General features: G+C 39.7%; 2 protein-coding genes across 2 annotated transcripts in view; both read left to right on the top strand.

Moving 5' to 3' along the window:
• dnah1 (dynein, axonemal, heavy chain 1) overlaps positions 1 to 8,423 on the top strand; it is a 30,035-nt gene extending 21,612 nt beyond the window's left edge. The window contains exons 60-76 of the mRNA XM_067504230.1: positions 162 to 322; positions 742 to 967; positions 1,099 to 1,294; positions 1,419 to 1,570; positions 1,710 to 1,906; positions 2,015 to 2,159; positions 2,383 to 2,541; positions 3,060 to 3,191; positions 3,384 to 3,554; positions 3,654 to 3,833; positions 4,069 to 4,245; positions 5,035 to 5,205; positions 5,517 to 5,647; positions 6,263 to 6,407; positions 7,163 to 7,369; positions 7,515 to 7,749; positions 8,206 to 8,423. Of these exons, the coding sequence (XP_067360331.1) occupies positions 162 to 322; positions 742 to 967; positions 1,099 to 1,294; positions 1,419 to 1,570; positions 1,710 to 1,906; positions 2,015 to 2,159; positions 2,383 to 2,541; positions 3,060 to 3,191; positions 3,384 to 3,554; positions 3,654 to 3,833; positions 4,069 to 4,245; positions 5,035 to 5,205; positions 5,517 to 5,647; positions 6,263 to 6,407; positions 7,163 to 7,369; positions 7,515 to 7,749; positions 8,206 to 8,327 (2,907 nt within the window). The 3' untranslated portion in view covers positions 8,328 to 8,423. The remainder of the gene's footprint in view (positions 1 to 161; positions 323 to 741; positions 968 to 1,098; positions 1,295 to 1,418; positions 1,571 to 1,709; positions 1,907 to 2,014; positions 2,160 to 2,382; positions 2,542 to 3,059; positions 3,192 to 3,383; positions 3,555 to 3,653; positions 3,834 to 4,068; positions 4,246 to 5,034; positions 5,206 to 5,516; positions 5,648 to 6,262; positions 6,408 to 7,162; positions 7,370 to 7,514; positions 7,750 to 8,205) is intronic.
• Positions 8,424 to 8,757: 334 nt separating this feature from the next.
• On the top strand, positions 8,758 to 20,797 carry mapkapk3 (MAPK activated protein kinase 3). The gene is made up of 10 exons (XM_067504757.1): positions 8,758 to 9,416; positions 13,899 to 14,038; positions 16,293 to 16,357; positions 16,519 to 16,598; positions 16,700 to 16,826; positions 17,002 to 17,077; positions 17,207 to 17,331; positions 17,934 to 18,019; positions 18,119 to 18,199; positions 20,079 to 20,797. Exons 1-10 carry the CDS (start codon positions 9,120 to 9,122, stop codon positions 20,232 to 20,234), a joined length of 1,233 nt encoding a protein of 410 aa, XP_067360858.1. The 5' UTR covers positions 8,758 to 9,119; the 3' UTR covers positions 20,235 to 20,797.
• Positions 20,798 to 21,235: the final 438 nt, after the last annotated feature.

The following is a 21,235-nucleotide window of genomic DNA, read 5'->3' as shown; positions in this document are numbered from 1 at the left end:
TATTATGCTCTCCTTATTCAGTTGAAATAGGGTGGCCAAAACCACCTATTGAATTAGATTGTATAGGTGTAATGAAGTGGCCAGTGACTGTACATAACAAATAAACCTTGCTCACTCACATGCTTACTCAAATATCTGTCACGCTCATTTATGGCTTTTAGACATTTAAGCAACAAGGCAGCACAATGCTGAAGCTGGGTGATTCGATTATCCCCTACCATGAAAGCTTCAAAATGTACATGACCAGCAAGCTGCCAAATCCACACTATTCTCCTGAGGTCTCTACCAGAGTGACCCTGATTAACTTCACCCTGTCCCCAAGGTAACATCCAAGAAAGAAAATTTTTAAGTTTTTCTAAACTTTAAACTTATTTTTGTACTTTTGCAATCAATCCCAGCTCATCGGATCACTAAGTATTAAGTTCTAACATTGACTAAAAAGTCTAATTTCCTTGTCATAATGTCCTCTGTTACAAATTCTGTCTATTTGTGCTTTTTCTCAGCTATATAGGATGTGAGTAAAATATTGGCTTAATTTACAAGACTAAGCAATATAAGTTTGAGGAAACAAGATTACAAATGTACATATTCCCCATATCTTTGGGATATTAATGTATAAGTGTTTAAAATGTGTAAGCAATTGTATTGCATGTTTTTGTTACTATGGATAGGTTTGAAAGATTATATATTCTCAGTTTCCTTGTTAGTGTTTGTTTAAATATGAAATCTGTTGTTAATCAGTGGCCTGCAGGACCAATTGCTGGGCCAGGTGGTGGCTGAGGAGCGTCCTGACCTGGAGGAAGCTAAGAATCAACTCATCATCAGCAATGCTAAGATGAAACAGGAACTGAAAGAAATTGAGGATGAGATCCTGTTCCGGCTCAGCTCCACAGAGGGAAACCCTGTGGACAATGAAGAGCTTATTCAAGTGTTGGAGGCTTCAAAGATCAAAGCTGGAGAGATAAAGGTCAGGCAGACCCTTTATCTTTAGCATATACCATAGGGCTCGTTTCCCATGTACAACTCTTTTCAAAATGTCATAGCACGGCAGCTACCATTGTTGGATTATGTTCTAATGCAAGCTTGTTTACATGGCAGGCCAAAGTGATAGTGGCAGAAAAGACAGAAAAGGACATCGATGCAACCCGACTGGAGTATGTGCCAGTGGCTGTACGTGCGCAGATCCTGTTCTTCTGCGTATCGGACCTGTCTAATGTTGACCCAATGTACCAGTATTCTTTGGAATGGTACCTTGGCATCTTCATGGCTGGCATTGCTAACTCTGAAAGAGCAGGTAGAGAGCTCTTTTACAGTAAATGTTGTGCTTTGTTGCAAGATTGTACGTATATGCAGAAGAAATTCACGAGAACATTTATATGACACTTGCTATTGACATTTTCTTTATATGTATCTTGCAGACACACTGAAGAATAGAATCGCCAACATCAATGAATTTTTCACCTTCAGCCTGTACAGTAATGTTTGTCGCAGTTTGTTTGAGAAGCACAAGCTCATGTTCTCCTTCCTTTTGTGTGCTCGCATCTTGATGAATGAGAACAAAATTGACATGGTGAGAAACAGTGCAGTTGGATTTTCTAACTGGTGATTTGCTTGTTTGCTCAATCTTGTGTAGGAACACATAAAACAAAACAAACTGGTCCTCTTAATCCAAGTGCATTTGATGAATCTCCATTGTCTCTCTTTTTCAGGCTGAATGGCGCTACCTCCTATCTGGAGGGATGCCCACCCAAGAGCTGACCAACCCAGCAGTAAGCTGGCTGTCTGAGCGTGCCTGGCTTGACATCTTGGGCCTCAGTGCTCTGGACAACTTCAAAAATCTTGCAGAGAGCTTCACTGGACACCTGCAGAATTTCAAGAGAATATTTGACAGCAACCAGCCTCACAGGCACACATAGATAACCTCTAACTTAAATGCTGCTCGCTTCCTTTGTTTGAACTGTGCGGAAGGTGTCAGTATCAAATATTGTATGTATTTGTTTATGTCTGTCTATAGGGAGCCACTACCAGGAGAGTGGGACACAGAGTTGGACTCATTCCAGAAGTTGTGTGTTCTTCGTTGTCTGAGGTCTGACTGCCTCATTCAAGGCTTGCAGGACTTTGTCTCGGCTCAGTTAGGACAACGCTTCATAGAACCTCAAGTAGAGTCCTTTTCTCCCTTTTCTTTAATGTTCATGTTACAAATTATATGTATGAAATGAAACATAGTTATCACTGTGACTGGCTTAAAAGTGTGACTGTGATACTAATAATCTTCCAATACTATGCTTATTTCAGCTGAAACTTATTTCTGTTGCTTGCACTACTCTATGGGGCAAGCATTATATATGATTTGTTACTTTTTCTGTCTCCATCATTCCACAGACATCAGACCTATCTGCAATCTTCACTGAGTCATCCCCTTCCACTCCGCTCATCTTTGTCCTTTCCCCGGGCACTGACCCTGCTGCCGACCTCTACAAATTTGCTGACGTCATGCAATTCTCTAAAAAACTGAATGCCATCTCTCTGGGACAGGGACAGGTCAGGGCCTGCTGCATGCCTGGGAATTCTCTCTCTCAGTGTATTTAGTACATTGTCTTTAACCCTGAGGAAAGATAAATCACTTTCCAACAGAACAGTGCCATACCAACCTGGCCTATTAAGACCAGCAACCTAACAGCTAATTGTTATCACTATTCCTGACCAAAGGCCAGAGCAATGCAGCATACTACTTTTACAGATTGCATTCTGGGACACCACAATTGCGTCTTCTGGTTTTGCAGGTTGTAATGAAATATAAACATATTAAAAACACATTGTCTCCATATCTAAAACCTAATTGCTGGCTGAACTTCCTTTAATGTACACACCCATAGTAGAGTCATTTTGAGTCCCCTGCTAGCACTAGCCTAAGTTGTATATTGTAGCTTTAATTGAGGATCAGGCCTTTAAAATATGGATACTGTGTCTCAAATTGAGGCAGTGTGAAGTTTTCTTTTACTGGCAACTTATTGTAAATATTGTCATATTTGCCTTGTTTCTGCTGTTGTATGATTTAGGGCCCCTGGGCTGAGGCTATGATGCACACTGCCATGGAAAGAGGCCAATGGGTCTTCTTCCAGAACTGTCACCTGGCACCCAGCTGGATGCCTTCCCTTGAGAGACTGATTGAAAACATCAGCCCAACAAAGGTCAGAAGCTGTATAAATGCCTGTACAAAAAAACAACAACAAAACTTCACACACAAAGAACAAAAAAGAACTTAACCACTTAAACTGCCTTACGTGTGTACCAAATGTTAGACAAGCCGCACAGAATTGTCCTTTGTTTTAATTAGTTCCTTTAGAACTCATTGTAAATGCCTGTACAACCCCCCTTCAAAGGTGCACAAAGACTTTCGTCTGTGGCTCACAAGTCTTCCCAGCAACAAGTTCCCGGTATCCATTCTCCAAAATGGTTCCAAGATGACCATTGAGCCTCCCAGGGGCATTAAGGCCAACCTTCAGAAAACATACCTAAGGCTCACCAATGATTTTATCTCCTCTTCCACCAAAGTAAGTTTCTTCTTCAGTCACACAACCATGGTTTTAGAATATTTTATATCTAGAAATATCTTAAACTCATGCTCTTTTCCCCTTGTCTTTCATCTCCAGATATCAAACTTCAAATCTTTGCTACTGTCTCTGTGTCTGTTCCATGGAATTGCTTTGGAGCGAAGGAAGTTTGGCCCTCTGGGTTTCAACATACCTTACGAGTTCACTGATGGCGACTTGAACATCTGTATCAGCCAACTCAAAATGTTTCTGGATGAGTATCAGGATATCCCATACAAGGTGATAAGGAAAAGGCTTTTTAAGTACATGTTAAAAGAACAGCCCTTCTCACTTTAGTGTCCTTTTACACTGTTCTTTGTTCCTCCTCCTATTTTTTTTTGTATGCTTAAATTTCTTATTTTACATTTCTTTATTTCTTATTTTAGAAAACATACGTTTTGGCTCAGCTAAACAGTGTATGTTTATGCATGTTCTTCATTTGCCTGTTTTTAATTTTTGTCCTCTACCTTACCAGGTGCTAAAATACACTGCAGGGGAAATTAATTATGGTGGTCGTGTGACAGATGACTGGGACAGACGATGTCTTCTCAGTGTGCTGGAAGATTTCTACTGTTCGGCTGTTCTTGTTGATGATCATGTCTACTCTTCATCTGGAGTCTACCGGCAGATAGACACTAAACTGGATGTCCAGGTTAGATACGTAAAAGAACATTCAGAAGACTAATAACAATAGTGCATTAAACTGAAACTTTGTCTGGTTCGGTGGCATGTATACTCCAAAAAATCACCTATGGTTAAGGCTCGAAGCCTAACTCACAACTTACATCAGGGTGAGTTTTTAAGACGTTTTACCTTGCAAGACAGTCAAGCATTGATGAAGCATTACAGTAACTAAACTGGCAACTAAAGTAAGAAATACTTTTGTAATAAGCAAACATACACAGTAATAAATCTTTGCATTAATCTTCAAAAAATGGGTGAAACCACCTTTGAGCTGCAGCACACTGAGACATGTCATCATTGATGCACATCCTTCAAATATGAATTAAGTATAAATGAAATCGTAAAAATTTAAATGACCAAAGATCCGAACAGCTTTAGGATTTAAATGTCTGTTACTAGAATGCAGAATATGAGCCAGTGTAACTTAATGAAAGTCAATGAAGTCATATGACAGTACTTTTTCAATTATTTATCCCCCCCAAAAATTAAGAAACTAGTCATATCTCTACTTTTATGAGTTTGAGTTTGTTCCTTTACGAGTTGAAAATAAAAAGGTTTTCTGTTTTTGCTGCCTTTTTAACCAACATGAAAATATAAGTAGTAAGACTTAAAGTATTTTTGACATGTTGCAAAAAATTAGAAGTATACACATCTGCAGTTCTACAAGAGTTGATGTTGCATGTTAATAACGGCTTTAAATACTTTACCATCTCTTGATTTTTCTTAACATATGTTGTGATGGCAATTCCGACCCTAGGGTTACTTGGCATACATCCGTAGTTTGCCCATCAATGATACGCCTGAGATCTTTGGTCTCCATGACAACGCAAACATCAGCTTTGCCCAGAATGAGACCTTCGCCCTGCTGGGAGCTGTGGTTTGCTTGCAGCCTCGAGCTGCATCTACTGGAGGCAAAACGTTGGAGGAGGTACAGATATTGACTGATTTGTTTTCACTCACTCATCCATTGTCATGATTTGTATGTTAATTAATAGAATGCAGGTTGAGAATAGAAGGCACCATCATTTTCTCTTTCTAGTTAAATTAATAAGGTAGTGTAGCTTGACAGGAATTGGATTGTGATTGGTACAGAGTTATATATAGTACGTAACAGAAATGAGTTGACCAAGGGTGAAACAGTAAATGTGAGTACCATTTGTAATCTCCCCTCCCGTAAACAATTTACCCTTGCAGATTAATAAAGTATTTCTAATTCAGATTCTGATATCTTTACTGTAGATAGTGGAGGAGATAGTGGCGGGCATCGCTGAAAAGATCCCTCCGCCTTTCAGTGTTCAAGAAGTGATGGAAAAATACCCAGTCCTCTATGAAGAGTCCATGAACACAGTGCTCATCCAGGAGGTCATCAGGTAACACTTGATTGCCCTTTAAAATAACATGACGAACCACTAGAGAGCTTGCTTCTTATTTCATCTTCTGTCTTTGTGTAACTGTGACACTATTTCATTTTTGAGATGAAAATAATACTTACATATGAAACCTTTCATCTCACATATCTATTTGAGACTAGTAGCTAAAATTGTACCCTTGAAATTCACAGCCAGTAACCATAATGATATGGTTTGTAATCATAGTGTAATAATAACAACTTTTTTATTTGTGTGCATGTCAGCTGCTACTGCTGTTTATCATTTCAGAAGCTTGTTTACAGTGAGGTTGGGAAGTCAGAAATCTGTTAACCTGACACAGTCTTAGCGGAGTCATGCTATTGATCAGCAGTCCTATCGGCCTTTTGTAAATACAAAGTATAGTGTTCCTTAAATACTGTGCGTAAATAAAAGAGCTGCTATAATTTTTTAGGTGATATTAGGTGAATCTTTGCCTTTTCTTATTATGTTTTGTTTGTTACATTTGATGTGCAGTTTGTTTTTTGGGTAATCAGACAATTTAACTTTTGTTAAATTTTTGGCCATTTCTGATGCATTAGTAATTTACTTGTTGCCCTTGTATCTTTTGTCTTACAGATATAACAAGTTGCTTGTAGTTATCTCTCATAGTCTCACTGATATCGTGAAGGCTTTGAAGGGTTTAGTGGTGATGTCATCAGAACTGGAGCTTATGGCCAACAGCCTGTTCAACAATGTGGTGCCTGATATGTGGAAAGCCAAGGCAAGACTACACACATACACGTTATTCCCCTTATGAACTTCTTTGGGTTAGCGATCAGTGGTCACATGTCAATTGTATAACATATTAGTAAAACCCCTAACATATCAACTATTGAAAAATACATTTAAAAATGCATGGAAATAAAGAATTTACTAAATAATATGTTTTTTAAATACTAGTTTTATATAACACAATGTAAACACTAGTAGGCATGCTTGTGCTATATTTGTCTCACCCTGGGTAACTTTAAAAAGAAACCCTGACTAACAAAACTCAATATACACGGGAACTTTGGTAAAATACAAAATGTTAAAGCATGTTCCTGGAACTGAACAAATTTTTGATATCCATCTATTTTTTTTAACTCTATGCCATTAGGGAGGATTTCAGGCTTTTGGTGGCATTCCTGTTCTGATCTGATAACTTCAGCAGCCTCACTACCAATCTTCAAAAAAAAAACTGCTGAAGACAGAACTCTTTCTATGCCATTGATGCAATTAAAAAAATAAAAAATAAAGCTTCCTATTGTTCTTTTTTTTCCGCTAGCATTTCATAAAATGAAAACGCTTCTTCTCATAGCACTTTGCTGTAATGTTTTGTCCTTGACCTATATTTTTGCTTGCCTTGTTCCTCAGTTGCAAGTTGCTTTGCGTCTAAAGTGTCTGCCAGATGACTCAAATGTAAATGTAAATTTCATAATCTGCTTTCAAAGAATACATAACTGTTCAACTGCCCATGTATCTCTCGTACTCTAGGCCTACCCATCTCTGAAACCTCTAGCCTCCTGGGTGTCAGACCTTCTTCAGAGGATCAATTTCCTGCGGAGATGGATCTCTAAAGGCATTCCACCTGTCTTCTGGATTAGCGGGTTCTTTTTCCCACAAGCTTTTCTCACCGGAACCCTCCAGAATTATGCCCGTCGCTCTGGCACCTCCATTGACACAATTGGATTTGACTTTGAGGTCAGACAGTAAGCAGCTTGTCTGGCAGTCTTTAAAGGATTGCACAGTGCACAGTTTTTCCCATAAAATGACTTTCAAGTTTTTAAATGTTCTCATCTGTGACTCAGTTTCCTCTAAATTTCTTTTCTCTTACTTCCTCTCTTAGGTAATAGTAAAGTTAGTATCAGAGATAAAAGAGAAACCTAACACGGGCTGCTACATTCATGGCCTATTCCTGGAGGGTGCTCGCTGGGATAATGGGGCAGGTCAGCTCACAGAGTCCAGACCCAAAGAGCTCCACACAGAAATGGCTGTTATCTGGCTGATCCCCAAACCTAACCGCAGACCTCCAGCATCTGGGGTCTACATCTGCCCTATCTACAAGACGCTCACACGTGCTGGTCAGTACTTACAGTCAACTGTGTATTATTACACCAAACAGATCAGTCAGTGCCTAACTACAAAGCTGAAAAAAGTGATTAAGGCAATCGATTAACCCCCCATCTGTGAAACTGTCTCTGAAACCTGTTATGAACTGTCAGTGTGATTGGGTGTTGGCTCTAGTGTTTGTGTGCATCTCCTTTTTGGTGGTTTTATCACTCACCCAGAATAGACTCCAGTTAGTGTCCTGTTTCACGGAGTGTCTGAAAGTGAAGCTCTATTTTCCACCTCACAGCAACCTCACAGTAACCAGCACTGGTTGCTGGCTATGCAGCAACCAGTGCTGACATGTTAGACTGCTTAACTAAAAATGCAGGAATTAAATAATACAAACATTTCAAAGGCAAACATTTCAGATGTGTGTGTGTGTGGGTGGGTGTTTGCGTCTCATTGAATTGCTCTGTGTTCTTTTGTAGGGACACTCTCCACTACTGGTCATTCCACTAACTATGTGATCGCAGTGGAGCTGCCTACAGATCAGAGTCAAAGACACTGGATCAAACGGGGAGTCGCCCTCATATGTGCACTGGACTACTAAACGATGCAAACACATTTAGATCAGGCACAATGTTTTCTCTGTGCATCATATGTTGCTAATTAAAATTGATTTAGTCTGTAAAAGAAATAGTTTTTCACAGTGAACATTAATGTGATATTGTCCTTTACACCCGTTATTTACTTTCTTGTTTGGAAGAGGCTGGTTAGAGTGATCCCGCTCCACCAATTAACACTTTAATATACTTTAACCTTTCAAAACCATATGTCGTCAGACAACGAGCAGCTCCGCGTGTCCCTCACACTGAACATTCCCCTGCTCCTTTAAGGCGGCCACATAGGACCAGTTAAGAAATATCATTTAACTGAAGGAGGTGGTGCTTAACAGTGACAGGGACTCGCCACGAGAACACAAGCAACGCGCACCAGATCACCGGGAAAGTGACCACATGATTGTCACCGCCGCTGCCAGTCAAAAGACATCTCTGACAGGAAGAAGTCTGTGACTATCTCATTTTACTCTTATTCGCGTTTCTTTGAGCTGTGGAACGTTAATGTTGAAAGACCGGTTCTTAAATGAAAACGGGTACTGACGTTCAGTGAGAAAACTGTGTGTAGTTGAAACCAGTTTTAATAGGATAAAGTGTAGATACGGTGGATTTACTGAGTGGAGTCATTAGAGCGGCTTCGGTGCCCAGGAGAGCCAGACGCACCAGAGGACTTCGGTCTGCCGTGCGCTATTACCGAAGGACAGCCATAGTCAGCGCATTACTTTGGTGAATTACTCACACGTTCTCCTCCTTAGCACCGCTGGTGACAACGAGCCGATGTGAACATGCTACAAAATGGAAACGGAAAGGAGCAACCGCTGCAAGCGCCAAAGGCTGAGGCAGAGCCAGACTCCCCGTCTGACGAGCCGGCACAGCAGCAACCTGCTGCCCCCGCAACTGACATAAGCGACGCGGGCACCGAACCCACACACTTCCCCCTGCCCGTTTATCCTAAACTGGAGATAAAACGTAACGCAGTGACAGACGATTATAAGATCTCCAGTCAGGTTCTGGGCTTAGGGATCAATGGCAAAGTCCTCGAGTGCTTCAATAAGAAGACTGGAGAGAAGTGCGCATTAAAGGTACTGAAGAAGACACCTGACACCTATGAGAGTGTTAGATGCAAGGTGGAGATGATAGATCCCAGCCCAGTTTACACTCTTGTAGAATTGAAGTGGCCCAGTTAGCAATTTTAGATATTAGTTGTGTATTTTCTCATAGTATAATTACATATGTACACAGTGTGTGGTTCCCAGATGATCATATGAATACTGAAGTCTATGTTACATGAATTTCACTTGTGTATATTGGTTCATTTGTCTAATTTCTAATTTCTCTCATCTCTAATTTAATTTCTCTTATTTGTCTTTAAAAATAAAATGTACTACTGATTCATGAGCTTTGCAATCTTAAGATCTGTGTACACCTTCTTTTCAATGTTTTTTATCTGAAGTGTTGGAGCTATTAGTTTAACTGGGCTGACAGTGTAGCCAGGTTTGACTTAAGTGCGGTCAGACCCACTCACAGAAGAATTAACAGAGAAGTTTTCCATAGCAACTAAGAAAATCCAATTTTGTGATGTGGAGTACCTCTCCAGTTATAATGGTTTAACCTACTTTTGCTGCTTGTAATGTGTTTGTTTGTGTCTCTGTGTGTGTGTGTGTGTGTGTGTGTGCGCTTGAAGACCCTAGCCAATGTGCATCCATGTTGCCTATGCATTTGCATGTACAGTGTACTTGTTCCTGCTGCTCAGACTGGGTTTGACAGGTACTGTACATGTTCCCCTGGCCTCACATGGTCTACATGTGTAATCGCAGAATGGGATTAAAGTTTGGGTGGTTGTCTGGCCATACACTCTGACAGGTTACACATGTTTCTTAGAGATACGCGAATTTAGATTGTGAGACCTTATTCTGGGAGCAGTGGAAACTCAGACACACCTTCCGCCGAGCACGTATGCACGTGTCACCTGTCAGCACTGGGCTACAGACTCATAGAGCTTTACTGGCTTACAGTAATCCATCTGCTACAGCAGGCAGCACCAGAGTCACAAGCAGAGCAGTACACGGTGGGAGAGACAGAGACAAACAAGATGAGATAGCAAATGAAACTGTAGCAGAACAATTAAAAAAACTTATGTTATAAACTCTCCAGGCTACTTGCTGAATTGAAACTTAGATATTTTTCAGGGGGGTCAGCACTAATACAAAAGCAGAAACTTCTACAGAACAAGGAGCTGTTTACATGGTATCACAGTACAAGAATGAGTTGTAACTGTGACTACTGACTGCACCCAGAACAGGGAAAGTAGGCCGGTGGAACCTGTTTCATAGTTTGAGGGGCCAGAGAGGAAACAGAAAAGCACTCTTTTTTGTATTTTTTTCTGCCACCTGTTTGTTTGCTTTTAAATGAGATTGGGCTGAAAGTTTTTGTCATTTCTTGCCCATCAGGTACCTATAAAGTAAATAGGTCCGGCCCCTCCGGTCACATGTCAAAGTGTCCTTGAACAAGACACTGAACCCCAACTTAGTTGCTCCCGGTGAGCGTTGGCCAGCTGCATAGCAGCTCCCCCATCAGTGTGTGATTGTGAGTGTGAATGGGTGAATAAGAAGCACTGTAAAGCGATTTGAGTGCCAATAGGTAAAAAAGTGCTATACAAATGCAGACCATTTACCATTTACACTGGAAAAACGTTGAAGCACTTTTGTATTTTTTTAATCTCTGGGTAAACACAAAACCAAAGGAAATAATCAAGTGTGTTTGAATTGGATGGGGGTGAGGAGATTTGACCAGCTCACTGGCTTTTTAATTAACTGTTGCTCTGAGCGCTAACATAATGAATGGGTATTGGGTTAATCCACTTTGCAGAAGAGCTGGAGGGGAGCCATACTTTGCTGTAATTCAGTTACAGTCATTAGGATTCTTTTAACTTGGATTTGTCTGACTCCTGGGAGGAGAGGGACCTGAGAGAGCCCCATGGTTCTTGGCAGGCATCTTGAGCGCCACCATTTACTCTTAATACAATTAGTAGAACAAATCTGGCCAGAGATTGTTCCATTTTAGCGTGTTAAGTGCCTTTGAGCTTAGCACACGGAAAGCTGTATGAGGTAAAGCTGTGAGTACGGGCTTCCAATTATAGTCAAAACCCTGTTTAAAGTGGCTTTGCGTATGCTCACCTTTGTGGTCAGCCCACTGGCAAACATGTGAGACATCTGGATTTCCTCTGAGACCCACAGAGAGCATTGTGTTATTAAATAATCTGTGGTGTGATCAGGCAGCGCATGGAAGACATCTCGATTTTGAAAACTCCACTCAAATCTCATGGCCGCTTACACCATGCTGCCAATGCTGTAAACAAGCTCTTCAGTCTCAGAGATTTGGGCTTGCTAGTCATCAGTGACTCTCAGGTTTTATCTGTTGTTGCTCATTATCTTATTGAATTGTCCCTTAGTAGAAGGTTGCCTTGAGTCAATTAATCAGAATACAACCTCAGTAACCCCTGTGGTTGATTTTTGCAGTATTCAAAATAGCTGGAAGTTGCGTTGGTGTACATCACCCCATCACATTTTTTTCTTGTACACCACAGAGGAAGATCTTATTATGGTCTAATGGCGATGTTTACTGGGGATTTTATTCACATTTGTGTGTACAGTGTTATCTACACTAAAATGTGTGGTTCTTTTTCAAACTAAACATAGTGAATATGTGCATCTTTGCTATCTATGTTATTATTCTCTCTTTTCTTATTGTAAAAATATATGGCCCTAGGCCTGGCACTGCATAATTTTTCCACACTAAAATATCTTAATAACGTTGACTTCATGACACATGGCCAACTGAGGTGCTCAGTTGGCCATGTGTCAACATCTTGACACATTTTGCATGGATTACTTTAACATTTTGTTAAACTGTACTTTGTAAAGGTAAACTTCTATAGTGATTATGGCACATTACCTGCTAATGTTATGTGTTAGCATTGTCATCATAAGCACATTACAGTTTAGCACAAAGTGCTGTCTCAGAGCTCATGATATATTATTGTTATTATTAAATTTCCATAGGTTTTCATTAATGTTTAACTCTACACCACTTCCTAGCCCACATTACTAAGGACTTTATGAGCAGCACTTTATTAGTAGGAATTGTAAAGATAAACGGCTTTCTCATCAAGATATAAAGACCAGCACTCTGATAGGCTCTAATATTTAATGTGAAGAGTGTAAACATGTGTAAATGTGTGTGTGTGTGTACGTGTGTGTATTAATTGAAGATGAGGATTCTGGTTGTGTGTAGTAAACACACACACACACACACACACACACACACACACCAGTGTGTGCTTCAGCAAATCATGAATTTGGTCTCCATGATGTCACTACACATCAGAAAAATATCTGTCTCATCCTGTTTAATGTGTAGTTAATCAGCACAGTCCTCTTTTATTAAAGCCAAATCTGTGACATTGCATACAATGAAGGAAACCAGTTCACATGCTGGCTGCTTTGATTGTAGTCATAAAGATATAAATGAGAAAGGACAATTTAACCAGTGCACTGCTTGGCTCAACATCAAGCTCAGTGGGTGAGGTGGAACAATAGGACAACAAAAGGACACATGTATTAGTAGATTAGAGAAGAAAGTCACCGGAAAACCCTCAACTTCTACTTTCAACACTCTGTTCTCTGAATTCCTTACTTCCTCTTTGACATAAAAAAACTAAAACCCAACGTTAGTTACACCCACACAACTGAATCGTAAAATGTATAAATGTGCTTTTTATATTTAAATTATTTAAAGGCTCCACACAAAGATTGTTTGTGTGTGTGTGTGTATGTGTGTGTGTGCGTGCGTGCGTGCGTGTGTCTGTCATGCATCAATGAGTCAGCCTGTATGTGTATTATGCACTCCAGGCTCAGGCTGAGACCAAACCAGCCTTGTGAACTGCAGGAGATCACTCCATCAATGTCAAGTCCAAAAATACACCATGACTGAAGATGTGTGTTATGTCAAGGTCCACAGTCTGCTGTGTGTGTGTGCGCCTGTGTATGTGTCAAACGCACATCATGTTGCCTACACGTGGAGCTGTGGAGACAGTCAAAATCTAATGTGAGAACTACCATGGCTTCAATTACAGGACAATGGAGTGTGCTCTATAGTGACATCTTTTATAGTCCTGGTCCAAAAGTTAAAAGTGACTGCTTTTAACAGCTGTTTTGAGTTTATTATGTAATCATAATAAACTCATAATACATAATAAATCATAAAAATGTGTGTGGGTTTTTTTTATAGACCTAAAGTAATTTACCACAATTAACTGCTCTAACACGCCTAGTTTTAACTCTTTATACACACAGTTTAATACCTAAAAATAAGTCACAAGCTTCTTCTTGCTGACATTTGACCAGATGATAATCTAAGATGCCAAGCTCCTATTTATTTATGTTTCACGTAACGCGCAGAATGACACATGCCACTCCAACACCGTGTGAACCATTGTAATATCAATCAGTGTCGCACACTCTGAAAATACATTTTTGTAATCATGACTTGTCTGTCCCTGCCAGATTCTCTACGACAGTCCCAAAGCGAGGCGAGAGGTGGAGCTTCACTGGCGAGTATCAGGGGGGCCGTACATCGTTCGCATACTCAGCTTGTACGAGAACATGCATCATGGGAAGAAATGTCTGCTAATCATCATGGAGTGGTAGGATTCACATTTCACCACTCTACTATCAGTTACTATCAGCTTGCTCTCCCCGACCTATTCGAATGCTTCCCTTGACAGCAAAATACACTGTTTTAAGACACACTTGAAAAGTAGACTTATTTAGACAGTGATAAATCCTGCTTTTCAATCTGGCTCAAAACCGGAAAGCTCCAAAAGTTACACGCCTTAATAGGCGTAAAGATATTTAAAGATTGTGTCAATTCATTTAACTGTCTGTTTAAATAAAATTGTTTTGAATATAAGCTGTTAGATCCGTCCAGCAACGTTGTCTTTTTGTTGACCAGAAAAGAGGAAGTTGCACTTTGCTCAGAGTTTCCACAGGTGTTTTTTAAATTTGTTTTGCTCTGTTGTAAATAGAGATTTTAACTCTCATCTTCTCAGTTCTGCCATCACTATAAATAAATACAGTCTTTATGGTACAGTACTTGAATCACACAGATAACCATAAACAAACTGTAAGCTAAAACCGTAGCTATGACATTAATCTATTATGTTTTTACTGTAGTTTTCTGTACCACCACATATTATATAAATTTGTTTAAATATGATAAATGGCTTTTGAAGTTGAGGAAATGTATAGAATTAGGGTTAGGGTGTATTTCCATATATAGGACTACAGTATTTCCCATGAAACTTGGCTAAACACAAACACACCAAGATGTTGGTCAATATGTTTCAATATGTTCCTTCTGTCAAATAACACTGTTTGTTTTACGGTGCAGCATTATCTGTGCGCCATAATTCAAGTAAAATTGTGTCTCAACAAATTTAACGTTAAGTAATTAACCAAAAGAAAATAAATACATATTATATTATACTATATTATATATCATATGTATCCATTATCTGTAAGCGTTTATCCTGTGTATGGTCATGAGGGGCCTGAGCCTATCCTAGCTGTCATATAGGGCAAGAGGTATAGTACACACTCAACAGGTGTTCAGTCTAGCTCAGGGCCAACACACAGAGACATATACAGACAGACAACCATTCACACTCACATTTCTATTATCTATTTAGCTCATAAAAAAAATTAAGCCGTGTGTGTGTGTTTACTCTCATTCCGTAGATAGTATGAGATCTCTGGACTGTATATTGTTTCTTTTTGCATCTTGTGGATGAAATAAAACATAATTCAGAAAAAGAAGAGAAACAGCCATAAAGGGAAATAACACTGTCCTGTGACTAATGTGACTAACACATAAGCATCATCATTACATCTGTTGACACAGCAACTGTTTGCGTTGTGTACTGTATGCAGCGACCTTGTGTGCGTTTTCTCGTATTCTCTTGCAGCAGTGACCTGCTTCAGTTTAACTCACAGCCACACACATATTTTTATCTCAGCCATCAGATCATCTCTAAACCACAAAAAGTACACCCTCACTTAATGAACATTAAAATATGTCCACATCACAATGAGCACAAACAAACCTTTCTGAGGAACAGAAGGGAGAGTTTCAGGCATCAGTGAGGGCTGTTTGATGTGAGGTTGTGAAAATGGGGAGTGGGAAGCACAAGCATCTGATCCTGAAACTGCAACATTTTTTTGTGGTGAGAGTATCTGAAATGAACCAGGTCACAGGTCTGAGGTGTTAAATGTAATCAGAATAATGTGTTGACTCAAATAATCTATGCGGTTTTTAAGATCATCAAATAGTTCAACGAATCATCGTGTAAATAAGACTCCAGAGAAGATAAATAGAAATAAATATAAGTCATAGTAATGTTTGAATTGTCCAAGTAACAAAATACTGTATCATTTCATGTAAACCCTGTTGATTCTTTTAAAATGAAGATTTTTTTGGCTTCTCCCCTTCTGCTTCTTTGATCCTGTTCTTTTCTGTTTCACTGAATTAGACTCACTGTGTATTTGTGCAGTTTCACATTCCTCTTTGCAAGAAACTGAAAGCTTAACTTGAAAGAGCTCAGTGAGTTGAGCTGTAAAACAACTCAAGCTTAGCTTAGAGCACAGTGTATATGAATGTATATGAATTGTTTGCTGCTGCTTTCAGCCTGCTCAGCACCTGCACAGTTTACTTACTATACAGGAATTGATATAGTTGTCTAATAAAACACTGATTTATTAGCGCTGGCCTTGATGAATTCATCATTGGCATCTCTGCTCAGTTTAATAATATGCCTTTTACATTATTCTGTGGAGAGTCATTTGTGCAGATTATAAATGGTGTGTGTGTGTCTGTGTGTGTCTGTGTGTGTGTGATTTCAGTATGGAAGGAGGGGAGCTGTTCAGCCGAATCCAGGCCAGGGGAGACCAGGCCTTCACTGAGAAAGGTGAGGAGTGATAATGAGATGGAGGACGTAATGAACACATCCAGAAAGACCCATTATTACCAGGAAAGATTTATTCTTGACATCTCGAAAAAAAACGTCGGAGTGTAATATTTGAATTGCGTTATGGTTTGAGAGTGTGTGTTTTTCTCTTTTCATCCCAGAGGCGTCTGAGATTATGAGGGACATCGGCACGGCCATCGAATTTCTCCATAACATTGACATTGCACACAGAGACATCAAGGTGCACAGAGATCATCACGGATCAAACAGCATCTCGTAAGATCTGAGTAATTAAAGTAAGTTTTAATATGTTCCTTTTGCTTCTTCTGCCTTCCTCGGCAGCCAGAGAATCTGCTGTACACCACTAAAGACAAAAACGGGGTCCTAAAACTGACAGATTTTGGCTTTGCAAAGGAGACCACGCTACACAACTCACTACAGACTCCCTGTTATACACCGTACTATGTGGGTATGTTGTTTTACATTCTTTTCTGATAATTATGTAGCATTTTGGCAGAAAACGGCTATTGAAAACGGCTAAAATTTCAACTTGAAAAACTATGCAGCAAAGTAGTTTTTCACCTATGCAGTACAACATTAATCTCTGTTTGTGTGCTTTATCTATGTTTATCACAATTGATAAGCTCCTGAGGTTTTGGGTCCAGAGAAATATGACAAGTCATGTGACATGTGGTCTTTGGGCGTCATCATGTACATCCTGTAAGTACTGTGTGTTAGTGGTTGGAAGTGCACAAATTTACAAATAAATGTTTGTTAATGCAGTGTCTTTATTGATATATTTAAACAAAGTCTAGGTTTTTAAAATGGCCGTCTGGCTTTTTTCACTAGTTTGTGCGGCTTCCCCCCATTTTACTCCAACACGGGCCAGGCCATTTCACCAGGGATGAAGAGGAGAATCAGGATGGGCCAGTATGAGTTCCCCAACCCTGAGTGGGCTGAGGTGTCGCAGGAAGGTAAGAATCCCTCCAGACAAAACTCACACACTGAGACCATGCTGACCCATTTGAAAGCGTTGTGTTGTTCAACATTTTCTGGTCCTGGTAAAAGTTTTCTTTCTGACTTAGCGTTTGTTACTGTGGCCAGTAGAGTAAATTTATCAGAAATGCTTATGTTGAAGAGTTTCAACTAACACGTGAACAGCTCTTTCATTTATCTGCATCAGTATGGGTATGGCCTCACTTTAAAACTTCCTGTCAAAAACAGGAAACCATAAAACCACAGTGCTGCACAAACTCTGACTTTACAGGTTTACTGGATGACCTAGTCAAAGTGGTTCTTATAAAGAAACTCTCAGTACATGCTTGACTACTGCTGGGTGAAAATATCACATTAGATAGTGTAAAGGAAACACTGAGATATGCTTTAATTTGCCTTGTTTATTCTTTTGAGCTACAACCTCATCAACCTTAATGTGCAGTCTCTGAGTGTAGTCTCTGTAAATACAGAAAATCACTCAATTATAGTTTACATAAGTACTGGCCTAGAGGAACGGATCAAAAGCTTGTGTGTATCTTGCTGGTGATAATGTTGTCATTTTTGCTTTCTGTTCTTCCAGCAAAAGATTTAATTCACCAGCTACTGAAGACAGACCCTAATGAGAGAATGACCATTTCTCAATTTATGAACCACCCTTGGATCAATGTAAGTGTGTATCAAGGCAAAAAGACATTGTATACTTCATCCACTACTTCCTGTCTGGGTGCTTGCTCATGTGTATGTGTGGGTGTTTGCACTCTGCAGCAGTCCATGATGGTTCCCTCCACTCCGCTCCACACCACCCGCGTCCTGACTGAAGACAGAGACATGTGGGAAGATGTGAAGGTCAGTAGAGCAACAACACTGTCCCCCTCTGGTCATTTTTTGACATTACAAGCTGCTAATGCATCACTACCAAAGATTAGGTTCATTTCCGTAAAACATGAGGAGTGACGATAGAGAGATTCAGAAACAGGGATTAAAACCAGTGCATTGAAAGCTCAGATATTCTGACTTTTATTTGTAGTAAAGCCCAGTTTTCAGTTTAAAAATAATCAAAGATGGGGAGGAAATGGTCAGAATTGCAATATATATGTGTGACACATATCTTCACATTCCACACCAATAATGATATATAGTGAGGCTGTTATAATTATTATTAGGAGCATTGCTGCTATAATTTTAACATTGGTTTGTAAATTTTATATAATTGTTTTACATCTTAGAATGAACAAAACCACTTACAATGTTGCACCATTTTTTTTCTGTGAGAGAGTGCATTTGTGTGTGTGTGTGTGTGTGTGTGTGTGTGTGTCTCCACCTTAATGTTGCAAGTTGGCCACCAGGGGGGAGTGGTAACAGTGGTAACAATGATTGGTTTAATTTAATTTAACAATGCTTAGTTTAATTTAATTTAACAATGATTAGTTTAATTTATAGTTCATTTAAAGATTGCACAAAGACAAATGGCAGCACAGTGATGGAGTCGTCAGCGCTGCAACCTCAGCTAGAAAGTCCCTGGTTCACATCCACTGGCCAGCTGCAGCCTTTCTGTGTGGAGTTTGCATGATCTCATGTGCTTGCGTGGGTTTCCTCCAGATGGTCAGGTTTTCTCCCAAATTCCAAATCGGAGACTCTAAATTCCCTGTAGGTGTGAATGTGAGTGTAAAAGCTTGTCTGTCTGTGTATGTCTCTCTGTGTTGGCCCTCAAATAGACTGGTGACCTGTTAAGAGTGTACCCCCCAAACTCTCACTCTATGACAACTGGGACAGTCTCCAGGCCACACGACTCTGAACAGGATAAGTGGTTAAGATAATGGATGGATGCATGGACACACATATACACACACACACACACACATAAAATAAAACACTGTGCTGTTCTTTTCAAATCTTTTTCTATGATTTAAAAAGAATATGTTCACACATCACAGTGAGTTGAATTTCCCAGAAACATACAAAATGTTAAGCAATGGCATTTTTCACATTTACAGTGTAAATGTGAGCAAACATCATGAGTCAAGTCAATAACTGAGAATGTGGTGATAAGAAATGTATTCAAAATGATATGCACACAATACGCAAGTGCTCAGTCCTGCAATGAGCACTGCCACATTGCGTAAAAACTTTAGATTGCACTGAACAACCACTTCTCCAAAGTACAAAAACAAGGCGTTACATTCTTTTCACGCAGCTCTCGACTGACAAGTGGCCTCCAATCAAGAACAATAAACAACGAAAGGTTTAAGAGTTAACATTTGAATGGCTGTAACTCTCAGCCCAAGTTTACAGAGCAGACATTTCACCACGCTTTGTACAGTTTGAGGCCAGTTTTGTCTTGGGTTCTTTTGAACTCTGCCAGCGATAAAAATGTTACTGGACCTTTTCTCTGCCTTGTCACAGTATGAATCGTTTAGTAAATGAATGAACCCTACAGGCTTTAATGGAACAGTCTGACACTTTGGCATCCGCAATTATTCTTTCACAATTTAATTCAATTGGAGTTGTATACGTTAAATATAAGTTGGCAGTTGGTTAGCTTAGCTTAGCATAAAGACTTGTTACATCCACAGTTTAACCGATTGGAGACTAGAGGAAGCTCCTCGCTAAGTAATTGTTTCTTTCCATCTGCCTTCAAAAATTTGAATATGCTAAAACACCAGTTGATTATTCCTAGCTGAGCTAATACATTTCTACAATCATCCATCTGCCCTGTCTGTAATAGGAAGAGATGACCAGTGCTTTAGCGACTATGCGTGTGGACTACGACCAGGTGAAGATAAAGGATCTTGACACTTCCAGCAACCCACTCCTCAACAAGAGGCGCAAGAAGGCTGCTGCAGGGGCCAAGAGCGGGTCCACGGTCTGCCAGAGTCAGTAAGACCCAAAATAGCATCGGTGGAAATATGACATAGCAGCCAATGATGAAGAAAAGCAACCCCGGAGATGGAGGAATTGTTGATTTGTGCAGGAGAAGGTTTTTTAGAGAGTGGTTTGGGACTCTTGAAAGACTGGATGTTGAGGGAGTATTCTCTAAAAATAAAGGGACAACAGCAAAATCAGAGATGGACATTTATTAGACATTATAAGACACAATATCACCTGTGTCTTCTGTTAGTGGTAGAAAAGACCCTCTCACTGCAGATTCTACTTATTTTATATATGTATGTGATTTTTAGATCTTGCCAGTGTCTGTGTGCAGACACTACATGAATTTGTAGTGGTAATGTTTTGTGTAATTGAATGCTTGGTGCCTGTTTGAGGTTTCCTTTGTAACTATGCACTAGTGTGCAGACACACAGACAAACCAATAGTGGACAGACTGTGAAACTAGAACACTCACTATTACCTGTGTTGTCTAATTATAGTTTGTGTTTTGCTACCTTCATTTCAGGGTTTAAATTAAAGTCTGCACTTGTCAATAAATTTCACATCTATAACGAACTACTGTTCTAGTGTTCTAACTAAAATGGCCTCTCAGACACCATGGTTATTATATTTTACTCTGTGCCACTGCTACAGATCAACATTTTGTTCTAAGGTGGAGCCGTAAGAAGCAAGGCACAACCTGCCTCCTTCCTGTCAGCATGAAACCAGACAATCTAATGTACACATCAGTGGAGAATGGTTGGTTGTGCAAAATGGATGAGTTGTGACACTTACCTTGAGACAGGGCTTTTGTGTTTGTGGGTCTGTGTGTGTGTGTGTGTGTGTGTGTGTGTATGGGGGTTGAGTTAAATGCTTCCAGTAAATAGTGGTTACAGTTTCACTTCACATTAAAGAATGAGCAAGACATTGCAGTCTTTAGTAACGGAAACCTCAACAGATTGTCAAAAATAAAACCTCATAAAGTAAAAGCAGAAGTGTTCATTTGTTCATTTT

This window comes from Channa argus, chromosome 5 (genome assembly GCF_033026475.1).
Source record: "Channa argus isolate prfri chromosome 5, Channa argus male v1.0, whole genome shotgun sequence".
NCBI lineage: Eukaryota > Metazoa > Chordata > Actinopteri > Anabantiformes > Channidae > Channa > Channa argus.
The sequence above is the reverse complement of the archived record's forward strand: the minus strand, read 5'-3'. Positions and strand labels throughout refer to the sequence as shown.